The 13206-nt window shown below is 33.6% G+C and overlaps 1 protein-coding gene across 7 annotated transcripts in view; it reads right to left on the minus strand.

Moving 5' to 3' along the window:
* The window catches only part of ROBO1 (roundabout guidance receptor 1), a 1078818-nt gene that overhangs the window by 939951 nt on the left and 125661 nt on the right, over positions 1-13206 (minus strand). For all 7 annotated transcript variants that reach the window (XM_057501821.1, XM_057501817.1, XM_057501808.1 and 4 more), the window contains exon 2: positions 2390-2528. In XM_057501821.1, the coding sequence (XP_057357804.1) occupies positions 2390-2477 (88 nt within the window). In that variant the 5' untranslated portion in view covers positions 2478-2528. The remainder of the gene's footprint in view (positions 1-2389; positions 2529-13206) is intronic.

Consider the following 13206-nt stretch of genomic DNA (forward strand, 5'->3'; position numbering starts at 1 on the left):
TACTTCTGCGAATGAAAACTCACCAATTTAAATTCTATAGGCTATATACTTCTCAGTTTTTTTGAAACATGTTACATTTTTTCATTTATCTGAAATAAATTTCTGAGGAAGGAGCATATTCTTTACTCAAGGGTAAGTCTGGAAGTAAATCAGTTCAATGAGGAACTGTGCTTTTTAAAAAGTCACTAATATTTGATCTTCCCATCTTTGATCCCTATGAACTATGTTAAACTCAATCCAGGTCCAGGGCCTCTACTGAACATAATAAACTGGTAACAACAACAGGAGAAAGAATCAGGACTTCATTCTGAGATTACTGTGAAGGAGGGGAGATTCTGAGGCTGATGACACTTTTCATGAGGTTTCCTCATATCCGTGGTCTGAAACCAATGCTCCTAGATGCAGGCAGTTAGGAAAATGACTTCAGCTCTGCAGGTGTTCCTTTTGGAAAGCTAAGAGCATATTTCTTTTGACAGGTAAATTACTGTGAAATAATCCTTGAACTCTGAGGTTCTGAACAAGAAAGACCTTTAATTTTATGCATCCCACATTGGGGCACCCTTATTTCTTTTGAAAGTGTTGCCTCAAACTGGGTCAAGTTACTAACCTGTATGAATATCTTTAACTAATTGATAACCAGTTGATCACCACCGTAACCAAATCACTTCTTGTATTGAGCAATAAAGTCATGTATTCCTGGTTCTCTTTAGTTTTAAAAATGCTTTTATGTAAGATAGTAATTGCAGAGATTTGACAGATTTGAGGCCTATATGTTCAAGTTGACTAGTCTTTTCTGAAAATATACAGTATTTTCTTTAATGAAGAGGTAACTATATTCCATAGATAAACCTTAAACCCACTCCACATATACATTCATACATGCATCCCTTCTTCCAGATATATAGAAGAATAAAGATGATTCACAGTTGACCATTTCAAGATTTGATTGCCTGCTCAGTAATTAGATCATGGACTAAATTTCTTGTCATGGAACTTTTATCTGGCCAGTTTGAAGTCAATTATGCCTAAGCTATATCTATACTTATATCTATAAATCTCTGTCTATAGTCATAATTTCAAAAACAGAAATATTCTTTATCCTGACAATCTGAAAGACAGTGTATTATTTTGTACTTAAATTGGCATTTTTCACATACTTAAAAAATGCATGACATTTTCTTCATACTTCTCATTTTTCATATTTGGTTCATTCATTAATTTTAAGCAATATTCAACAGACTAGTGGTAAGAGAAGAGAATGTAGGAGCAGGTTAAAAGTAAAAACTTATAACAATTTCAGTTCTTGACATAATTTAGTAAAAATGAGCTGAATGCCCTTTGCTAAAACAGACTAAATTTTCTGTGTCAATACTTCTAGCCTATGGCAATGTTTTTAACATATATAAATCACTTTGTTCACACCTCCCTTATCTTCTAAGTCAAAGTGTCAATCTTAACTCAGCAGGAGGAAAAAAATTCCAACCCCTAGATTATTTGGGAATTCTAATTTATATGGGATACACATAAGTTACAGACAGTTGTTGATTATTAAATAAACAATTAACAGTAAAATCAGTAAAAATCAAGCTTCACAGTTTGGTTTAATGAAACCATATGTCATTCTTTTATGAAAACTTTGCTAAATTATGATGATCCAAATTAAGTATAAATAAATATATCAAATAATATATCCAAAGTAACCACGATTTTTTCCCATAGTTATGTCTAAAAGGAAAGGTGGAATCATATTTAGATTAGTGAATCAATGTAATTTCTCTATTTTTCTCCACCATAACATTAGGTTTAGCTAATTTCCTATAAAAGAGTTTAAATAAAGCTTTTTATAACAATGACATTCTAGCACAATTAATAAAACTATGACTTCCAGGAAGTAGGTTTCTAATGTCACCAAAAACAATAGTACCTATGGCAGCACCAGTGGCATGCTTCATATTTATTCTGATGTTGTTCAGCCTGTTGATGAACATGTCCTAACTCTAAAGGAATTGCAGTGTTAAGTATTTTACTTTTTGTGATGTTCCTTTTCTGTGGTCCTAACACACATTGTGACTTTGCTATTCTTTTTTGTGTCACACATTTTGTCCCTTTTGTAATTGTCTAATTCACTTGGTTAATATAACTTCTTTCATGTTTCAGTAACAGTGAACTTTTCTCAATTTCCTTACTTTCTCTAAGGAATCAACAAAGTGCTCTGTATTCAAGAATACTGATCCCTGAATTATATCAGCACATATACTTAAGAAACCATTCACACAGACTAACAAGTTCCAAAGAAAATGAACAAATGTGATTTACAGCACACAAGATGAATTTAAAACAAAGAAGGAATGCTGGTCAAGGTCTGATGGAACAAATGCACAGCACTTACCTGGGATAAGCTGTGCCAGGAACAGGTGATCGTTGGTCAAACTGAGGAGTGATATTATGACCAAAAAAGGAACATACTTCCATTTCATCTTTGTTCTTTCCTTGCATTACACCCAGCCAGTGATACAGATACGTTTTATCTGGGAGTAAAGAAAAAAGAAAACCATTTTTTAATGGTTAACTATGTTAAGATAAGATAATATTAAAAATATTTTGTGAAAAATTATAGTTTAAATGCACCTGTAAATCATCTTTCAAAATGATAAAACATATAATAAAAACGAACACAACTTAAACAGAACACTTTAGAATATACATTCTGAACAAATGTAGTATTTACTAATTTTTGAAAATTAATTTCCCATCAGATATCAATACCAAACAAGCCGATCATTTTCTCAACTCTTTAGGGAGTGTTGGATATGCTTTTTTTATTTCCTGCCAATTTAGTTGGAACACTCTCAATCAGGTCTAGGAAATAGATGGTTATTCATTTTCTAAACAATTATTTACAGACTGCTATTAATGGGCCAGTCACTGCTACTTTGGGGACAGAGCAGAAGACAAAATTAAATATTGTCTTCATTCAGGTATATAAACAATTTTAGGCCATTTCAGTTACAAAATGTATAAACAAATTGTAATAAAAACTTTTGTAGATGTTCTATACTGAACAAGTCACTTTGTATCGATCATGAAGGGCCCCCAAAACTATGAGACAGTGTCTTACAGGCAGCAGAGCTCTCAGTCAGTGGGGCCTTTGACAGGATGAGGATTCTAACAAATGGGAGAATAAAATTACAGGAATTCAAGTGGAAAACTGATTTGTTTTGCCTGGGAGAACTGACCAAACTAATACTGAAGAAATGGCATTGGAGATGTTGAGGTAATAAGTGGAGAAGGTAATGCTATTCTGGATCAGAGACCAAAATAACCGAATATTCAAAGTGAAAAAAAATCTACATATACCTAAAGATAGGTACACATATAGTACATGTGTACCTATACATATTCCACCCGCACACTGGTGTATTCAGGGGGCTGTCAGGTGAGCTGTTTGGCTGGATGATAAGAGTTTGCCAGGATATAGTATGATAGAAAACTGAAAAGATAAAGACAGGTAATGAGTTCCTGTACAGTTTGATGATAGATGATAATATGATAAAAATTGTTTAGAAAAAACTTTGCTAGGAATGTGAACAATAGAGTATTCATGAGGAAAATCAGCACAGAGGCTATAATCGCAGTGCAGAAACTTAGAGTGAATGCTCACAAAGGAAACTGGCAATGGAAATGGGGCATACAGCTGATGTTTGGGTGGGGAGTCAAGTGACATTATACAATGATACTTTGCTAGGACTTGGCAGTTGATTAGATTTGGAAGAAGCAAAGTTGAATGACAATTATTCAGTGGTATGCTTCATTTTTATTCTGATGTTGTTCAGCCTGTTGATGAACATGTCCTAACTCTAAAGGAATCGCAGTGTTAAGTCAAAAAGACATAAATCTAGCACCATATAAAATGTAGTTTGTCCCCAAAGAAAAATAATGCCCTATCACTCATATTTGTAACAGAGTGCCAACGTGGAAAACGATGGTCAACTTCACTCTGTAGGTTTATCTGCTCAAAGCTATTATCAATTTGTCTATTTGGGTTCAGCTGTCTTTACTTTATTACTTATCAGTGAAGAGTTAATTGCCAAGTTTTCCTTTAGTAGAGCACCTACTTCTCCTGCGAGACAGCTACAATGATCTGACTTCATTTACCGTCTTTGAAGATTTTTTCTTCTCTCTTAATTCTGCAAGCAACTCCCATATGAGTTAGAAACTTGCCTCCAAAGAACTGTTAGTTATTGTAGGCTCATATTTGTTGTCATTCTTTGCTTGGAGCTAACATCCTTGTAACTCTGTTTATGCTGGTATAACAATCAAAAATGACTTTATATACCCACAATAACTTTCATGCATTATCTCTTTTAAGTGCCAAATGAGAGTAGAAAGTAGATTAGATGTCAGATGATCTAGATTTCACAAACCTAGACGAACACTTATCCCTTTCAGTCCATAGGAGGCAGTTGTTAGTCTGTCCAGAGGCTCCTTCTCCAGTTATCCATTGAATGCTTTGGCTTACAGTTACATTTCTCAGTGATGGACAGATAGTTAGTTCTTCCAGAGAAAAATGTATAAATACACTGCATCCTGGTAATTTCTGCTTGACTGGTTTTGATACAATCATTGCCCTATTTTCTTGGAGTCTACTTGCCTAGGGATTTTCTTGTATTTCTCATCACTCTAATTTCTGGTTATTGTGTGTGCTAGACATTGGATCCCTGTTTTGAATTAACACTAGGACTCTGATTCCTTAATTATACATAAGTAGCCTTGACTTAGCTTTTGATGTGAACAGAGGTATGTATGAATCTAGAGGCTGTTTATGATTTTCTTATTATTTAAAAACTTAGAACGATTAGTTAAATGACACTTTAAAGTATATTTCCTTAAACTGGGGGTCTATGTATCTGTGGTTGATTATATTCTAACAACATCATTAACAATTACATATAGCTTATCAGTAGAATGTAGCTATTGATAAAATGAAGGCTCAGAAAACATATCCACTCTTCTTTTAAAATCAATGCAATAGTCAATGAAATAAACCTGAAATTATAAACTTTTATTAAAACTGGTTAAACTCCTGTAAGTTATGTTAACAGGCAAATATTATTTCAAACTTCTATGTTTTAGGATGAATATTCATCAAACAAAATTTTATTATTTAAGGACAATTCTGTAAATTTACATAGTGGGTGGTTAGCAATATAACATGATCTTAAGGTAGGACTCACAAATCAGATGTGATAACAGCATTGTTTGCTGTGTACACATATCATAACACATTGAAATTTTCATCTTCAAAAGTCCTCTCTGAAAGCAAAATACCTCAAGGTAGGTTATAAGCTTAATAGCAAATACACTAACCCCTTATTTAAAAATCACACATTTTTATGTTTTAGCAGCAAGAGAGTTGATTTCAGTGAAGAATGTATTATAACTGTGTTAAGGCACACTCAAGTATTATAGTATCATGAATTTAACAACCATAACCCCCTGTAAATATAAGGAGATTTTTCATTTATCAAATTACTAAGAATGTATATCCATACAGTTTTGAATTAGAAACATATAAGAAAAGAAAAAAACGTTACAATATCCCTTTCTACTATATATTGTGAAGTATAAGGCTGAATATGAGATTACAGAATTATTTAGTGTAATGTAAATGTTTTAAAATATAATTTACTTAGGAATGAATAGAGTATGGAAATAATAGAGTGCAGTATTTTAGAAGCATGGATGGTAAAACCAAGTTGTTTGGCTGTGAATCCTGGCTCCACCACTCAGATGTCGTTTAACTTTGGGCAAACAATTTAAACTCTCTTAATCTTACCTTTCTCAAATATAAAATGTGAAAAAAAATAATAGCCACATCACCGGGTGAGATAATACACATGGGGTGCTTATAAGACTGCCTGGTCTAGGCACATGTTTGGATTACTTAAGCACATGAGCCTTTGCTAAACTTATCAGTGCATCATGAGGACTATTTTTCAGGTTCTGAAATTTTTCACCCTAAGTGGCTGTCTTTTTTTCATATTTTGGAGGGCAGGAACTGTACTTACTGACATAACTTGTTATAAACTAAAGTCTATTCACTTTCAAGTTATACTGATCTTATTTTGTTTTTTTCTCACATGAAAAGAGAAAGTACTCTACAGAATCAAAATATTCCTGGAATCTCATTTTCTTGGCCTTCTCATCATATTCAGCTTAATTTCATAGTCCAGTAAGTCAAAAGTTAGGAAAGTTGGAAATGCTCAACAACAACAACAAAAAATCAACTGTTGATTATCTCTGTCCTAATCTTACATGGAGAAAAAAGCAGTGGCTAGTAGGGTAATAGCTGTGCCTGAAAACTGCCTGTCCTTCGGAGGTCAAAGACCAGAAAAGACCAGACTCATTTTGGGTTTTACATATAACAGAAGAACCTATCCACAATCCACATGAGTAAGGAGATACTCTCCCTTTACATATTAGACAGAAGTTCGGTCTATCCAAATCGGACTCTTCCCCTAGAGCTCATAAAGGAAAACCAGTCACCAAAAGTAAATATCTCTTCTCACATCAATCTTTAGAAAATTCTGGGTCTTTTTAAAAAAATTAAGAATCCAAAATTAGGTTTTATGAGAGAGCTATAATTAAACAAATAATCCATAAGTATTTCTGAACAGTCACTATATGGAGAGCTCTGTGCCAGGCAGTTGATATTCAAACAGATATGAAACAAATCTACTGTCTCCGTGTTTGAGCAGATAATTTACTATACATGAGCAACAAAGACGAAAAGGAGTAAGTTGGCCATGCAGGTCGCAGTCTGAAGGTGGGATAGGAATAGGGCTAGTCTAGGCTTTAAAGGATGTGTGTAAGTTACACAAGTGCAGAAACCAGGAACAGAAATTCAGTGAGGGAATACATGTTATGTTTACACAAGTGCTGCTACAATGCAAGGTTTCTGTAAGAAGGTAAAAATGAGTAGCATGTGATATATATGCCCCACTTCATATATGCAGTTTATCTGTTAGTACATCAGACTTATTTATACAAGGAAAATAATTTATGAATTATTCTCTTGCACATGAGAATAAAAGTTCAGAGTCTTTATAAGACGTTTCCACACAAATGAGTGTATTTAGCAAATGAATGAACTGGGAACAACTCTGCTATTTTTCTTACCACAAAATCAAAATGTCTGAGAATTGCAAAGTCTTAAATACAAGATGAACCCAAGCATTTTATCAAGAGTGTGCTGGCAAATGGGAAGATAAAGCTTGAACAATTGTGTAACTGCAATTATAAGTGGAAATAAAGGGAATCAAGAAAAAGAAACTGTGTAGAGGATTATTAACATATTCTAGTATGCATGATGAAGAGAATCTTACATCCTCCAAGTCCACAGAGTGAGATAAAAAGAAGGATCTGGAGATGCACAGGACTCTGGAGGTTCACAAAAAAGAAGTATCTGGTACTGTTTCCAAAATTTCAGCCTCACAAATGGAAAGCTTAATCAGAAATGTGTGTGTGTGTGTGTGTGTGTGTGTGTGTGTGTGTTATATATATGTCTATAGTTAACTCTACTGTGAATTCATTATTGCTTCCATTTAGTTAGGAGTGGGTTTAATTTGAAATAATAAATTAGAGGTGTATACCTTCCAAAAATGCAGGTTTAATGCTTTCAAACAGACTAAGCAAAATAGACAAATTACTACCAAATTCTTGTTAAGTCAGTGTACTGTTACATCTCCTATAAAGAATATATTATTTAAAAATAAAAATAATGTACTACATATAAAAGAGTACTTAAAGCACAGATTTAGGGCTAAATAGATTAACTTTTCTTCCATGTATGTATATATGGAATATATGCTTACATTATAATTAATTTATTTAATACATTTGGCTTCTCATATACTTAGGGAAACCTTTCCTCATAGGAGAAGGCAAATACTATACATATAGTCAAATGTTTAAATTATCTTATACACCACAATTATTAATATCCTAGACTTAAAATGTCATTACTAACTGTCTGACTTTATTTAGATGCATGGATTTTGTAAAGAAAAGGAAGTAAGAACAAAACATTCTTTGGAAAATAAGTTTTAAATCAATACTGAGAATAAAATACATGAACAGGAAGTATAGGTGTAAAGACAAGATAAAGATAAACCTGGAAAACTGGGTAGAGAGTTAATCAGGAGTAGCAGAAATAAGGAAATTAGAAAGATTGTCAGTGGTGTGTCAACTAATTTCCTGAAGATCCTGAATATGTAGGCACAACTACATTACCATTCACACATCAGTTTTATTTGGATGGATCATGTATCCTACATCCAATTAAGCCTATTCATTTCACAAACACACAAAAAAAACTAATTAATTCTTATCACTTTTCCAGGAAACATTTTAAATATACTGTGAGAAACTCAGGACATGGTGATAAACCTCAGAGTATGTATAAAAATTGAGAAGGTTTGAAACTCTTATGCTATATTCAAAATGCACTGAAATAGCTTATCAAGTCAGAGTAAAGAGTCAAAAACACTGTTTTTAATTTACTTAGTTCACTTACCATAGTTTATTACTAGTCCCAAGTAGACAGATAAATTACCATCACTTAATAGTCAGAGAGAAGATATAGTTATCTGAGGCATACAGTTAGAATTCTTACTCAAAACCTATACCAAATTCAGGAAAAGTATCATAGACTAAAAGTGTGTGTCTACTCAGAATTCATGTTGATGGTGTTAGGATCTGGGAGCTTTGAGAGGTGATCAGGTCATGGGTGGAGCCCTCTTGAATGAGATTAGCGTGCGTATAAAAGACACCCAGAGAGGCACAGCGGGAAGAGAAGATGGCAGCCTATGAACCAGGAAGTAGTCACTCACCACACACCAAATCTGCCAGCGCCTTCATCTTGAACCTCCCAGCCTCCAGAATTATTGATAAGCCACCTAGTCTAAGGTGTACTGTTGTAGCAGCTCAGATGAACTAACACAGTAAGGATTTTGCCATATGGAACTAATGTTCTTGTAAGGTATCTGTTATCCTAATAAATATTTCCATTATTTTGAACTTTTGGTTGTTTTATACATTTCACTGATTATAATGTTTAAAGATATGGCACTGGAATTTGTTATTTTAAGAAAGGAAAATGTTAAAATAAGTAATACCAACTAGCAATAAAAATGAACCTGACCATCTCATGTACTAAAGATGTTACAATGTTACAATTTTAGGAGACATGCAACAAAGGACAGAAATTTATGATAGTACTACAAAATGAGAATCAGAAGCATTAGATGGGTCTTAAAAACACTGTAAATGGAATAGTTAAAATACTGATTAACGTCTTCAAATAAAGTTCTGTGAGCAGCCTTAAAACAGTCAAGTTAAGATTCACTAGAAGTTCTACTCTATGTTTAGTCTCTTTTCAGCATGTTGAAGCCGGTCCTTCATCAATGGTTTACAGCAGGGCTAGCATGACTTTTGGATTAGATGTTTTAATATAGAGCATTCCAAGAATTCATATGTGCATTCCAAGATTAAAATACAAAATCAATAAAGACAGTAAGATGGTTGTCAACCACTGGCTAGATTAGGTTATCAAAATGATGGAAATGCACGTATATATAAAAATAAACATAATAGGCTATCCACATGGCATGATGAAGATAAACACCCGTTTCTGTGCTGTAGCTACCATAATCATTCAAGAATCAATGGCATATTAAACTGCACAAATCCTTAGGGGCAGAGGGAGAAAAAAGCACAGCAGTAAATGGAGAAAGGTTCAAATCAATTCTTTACCCTAAACATAGTGAAGTTCATTTGTATTGTTAACATCAAGGCAAAGGTAACAACCACAAAATGGAGATTTTATCTTCTTTTCACTTTAATTATAGGGGTGCCTCATGTAACTTAGTTTTCAGACTTGTTTCAAAAAGATTGTATTCAGCTATTAGTGGAATTGGATTAAGAATAAGACATTTTTAAATGATGTAATGTAAAGAAATTCTACATGTAAAGATGTAGAATGTAAATACTATAAAGAAAATTCTGCCAGAATTTATTTTTCTTATTTTGTAACTAAAATGAAAGTGTCTCTGTCATGCACACTTTTCAAAATGAATATTCAAATTCACAGAGATGTTTTCCTAAAAGTAGACTCATGTACACAAAGACAAAGAGAAAGCAATTTTCAAAATATTGTGCTCACATTAGTTCAGTCAGATGAATTCTATGCCCACTTGACCTTCAATCATATATTTCATTTCATCATTCTGATGAAAATTAGTGGGAGACATGACGTTTGTTCATTCTAGTTGAAAGGGAATCCAGTTGAAGATATATTTTTCTGGAAAATATCATCTTTCAAGTAACATAACATGGAAATAAACATCAGTAGCCTCACTTTTCTAAAAGTAAGTGCTGCCTTCAGTAAATGGAATATATCTTAGCACTGATAACAAAAATAGAGGCAACTGGACATACTGGTTTGGTCAAAGAAAAGTTATATATGAAACTGGTCTGGTCTGACACTAATGTTGAGAGGGAGAAATGTAGAGTGGTAGCAAAGGGGAGAGCACAACAATAAGATAAAATGAAAGAAACTAAACAGTTGATTTAGTTAGCATGTCCTGCTGGCAAATCCTGGAATTAACAACAAAGCAATTGTACAGCAAGTGAGGTTAGTAACCTTCAGAATATCTTCAGCTTCCATCATTCTCTTTTCTCTGTTCAGTTAGGAAAAGGAATATCTGGTGACTTATATATTTTTTATTTGAAGTATTGTTATTATACAATCTTATACTGGTTCCAAATATACCACACAGTGGTTATCCATCCTATTAAATCCTCACCCCCACTAGAGCAGTTACTATCTGTCTGGTTCATTATTTTTCACTTTAGGGACCAAGTAAATTAAAGCCAGCAACACAGCAAGTAAAAGGTGAAAAAATCCAAGCTATGCTACTTTTAAGGTTCAATTAATATTAACATCTGATGAAGTTAAAAAAGTATATTTAATGGAATACGATGTCACTATTAGATTACCTCCTCTAAAAAAGAAACAAGACTATGCCAAAAAGTACATTAAAATAACCATACACATTTGCCTATACTTTATTCATTTAATATTTAAGAACCTATTAAGTGCCATCCTAAGATTTAAAAATAAATAGGACACAATCTGGGCCCAGAAAGAACTTACAAGAAGGCAGAGGTAAGCAGACCCAGACAAGTTAAATATAAGGTGGAAATTTCTATAGCAGTGTGAAATAGAGTGCTCTTCCATGAGATCTACAAGAGCACAAAACAACCAGGTCTGGCAAATAGGAAACTGTTCCTCAAAAAAGTAAATATTGCAGATAGATCTTGAAGGAATAGTAACTGTTGGCCAAGCCAGGAGAGTTTAGGATGGAGAAGGATGGACCTCAGAGGGAAAGGACCAACTGTGCAAAGGCAGGGAGGGGAGAGTATCTGCTTGAACAACAATAAATAACTTTGTGTGGATGGTTTTCAGATGTCAGATATGTATGAGGCTGTGACTGGAAAAGAAGCTGAAAAAAAAGATTGCAGCCAAAATGTAAAGGACTTGGTGTGAAAAAAAAAAAAGATGTTTAAGCAGAAGAATAAATTAAACAAATGTGGTTTCTGGGATCAAAACTCTGAGTCATGGACACGAAGGGGGAAAGTTTTGGAGACCATGATGCTGCATAGGTCATTGCAGTATTCCACAAGTCTCGCACCATGCCTGCCGTGTAGCAAACATGAAATACATGGTTGAATTAATGGATGGATGAGTGAACACAGTGACAGCATCTGCTCTAATGCACTTGCAGAGGGGACAGAAGTAGAAACATAAAGCTCTAATATTCATGAAGTCCATCTGTCTGCAAAGATTGCCATTACATTAGACAAAAAGTCATAGTGATTAAAGATGGAGAACGCTTTCAGAAACACTGTACTTACCAATGTCAACCAGAGCGAAATGCCCTCAGTTTTCATTGTTACCTCCTTTTATTTTTTTAAACAATTTAATTTCAAACATACTGCCCTAAATGTGAGTGGAAACCTAAAATCCGTTTAGTTCTGTTGGGAGATGTGTTATAGCATCATTTTTAAGTGGATGTGACATTTAAATTAAAATCTATTACTTTCAGTTTGATTTTTTTAGTGCCTCAATAACTATGTTTTCTACAGCTATTCATATTGAAGCTCAATATTAGTTTCCAAACTGTGAGTACACTGCATATTAATACTTAAATGAGCTGGAAATCTTTAGACTGGTTAGGAGCAAATAGCTCTAGAAATATCATTATCCAAAGGCACATAGAGCCTAGTCAATCTTAGCAATTGCCTTTGCTTTTGTTGGGCTAGTTTATGAAGATAGAGCAGCTGAGAAAGGACAAAGGAGCAAGCATTAAATTTCAGACAGACTTAGTAATGCTATAGTGAGAAAAACATTAATGAAGGAACAAAAGCAAATTAAACTAATTTTAATACATCAACATGCACAAAAACTTATAATAAAAAGATGTCCACACAAAAGGCTGCACATGAAAGATGGGGGAAATATTCTGTGACTGGCAACTGTGTTGCATATATTCTAGAAGGCAAGGGTTTTTGAAAGGCAGTTAGCTTTATACTCAGTGTTCCTGTGAATGTCCTCAGCAGGACCAGAAATAGAGGATTCAATTTTCAAAGATAATTGTGTCAGATAAATGTCTCAGGCCTTTTCAGGAAAAATCTGATAAACACCTAATTACTAACCAAATGATTATAGAGCTACATAGTTGGGCTGGTGTGAGAGCTACTGGGGAAGACCTGGCCATTCAATGTATCAGGAGGGAAATACAGTTGGCTTGTAAATTAATTTAATTTATTTGGCTAATGAAATCTTACAAACTAACCTAAAGAAATAATTTATTATTTTAACAAAAGAACAACAATTTCAACATAAAATGGCCTATAGCCACACAAAATAACTCCTTACCACAACTATCTAAAACAATCTACTGAAAATAAAAAGCCTCACATAGAATTTTGGGTAGTTTATTTTCTTTGGGAAAATTTTGTGCAACTACACCAAGACTATCTATTATCCTGAAATAAATCTTAATATTTTAAATGTTAGATTTGGTTCAATTCTTCTAATAAAGATAACAGGCATAAGTGCATGATTTTTCATCTTTAAATGAA

The sequence above is a fragment of the Manis pentadactyla genome, chromosome 1, assembly GCF_030020395.1.
Source record: "Manis pentadactyla isolate mManPen7 chromosome 1, mManPen7.hap1, whole genome shotgun sequence".
NCBI classification, from domain to species: domain Eukaryota; kingdom Metazoa; phylum Chordata; class Mammalia; order Pholidota; family Manidae; genus Manis; species Manis pentadactyla.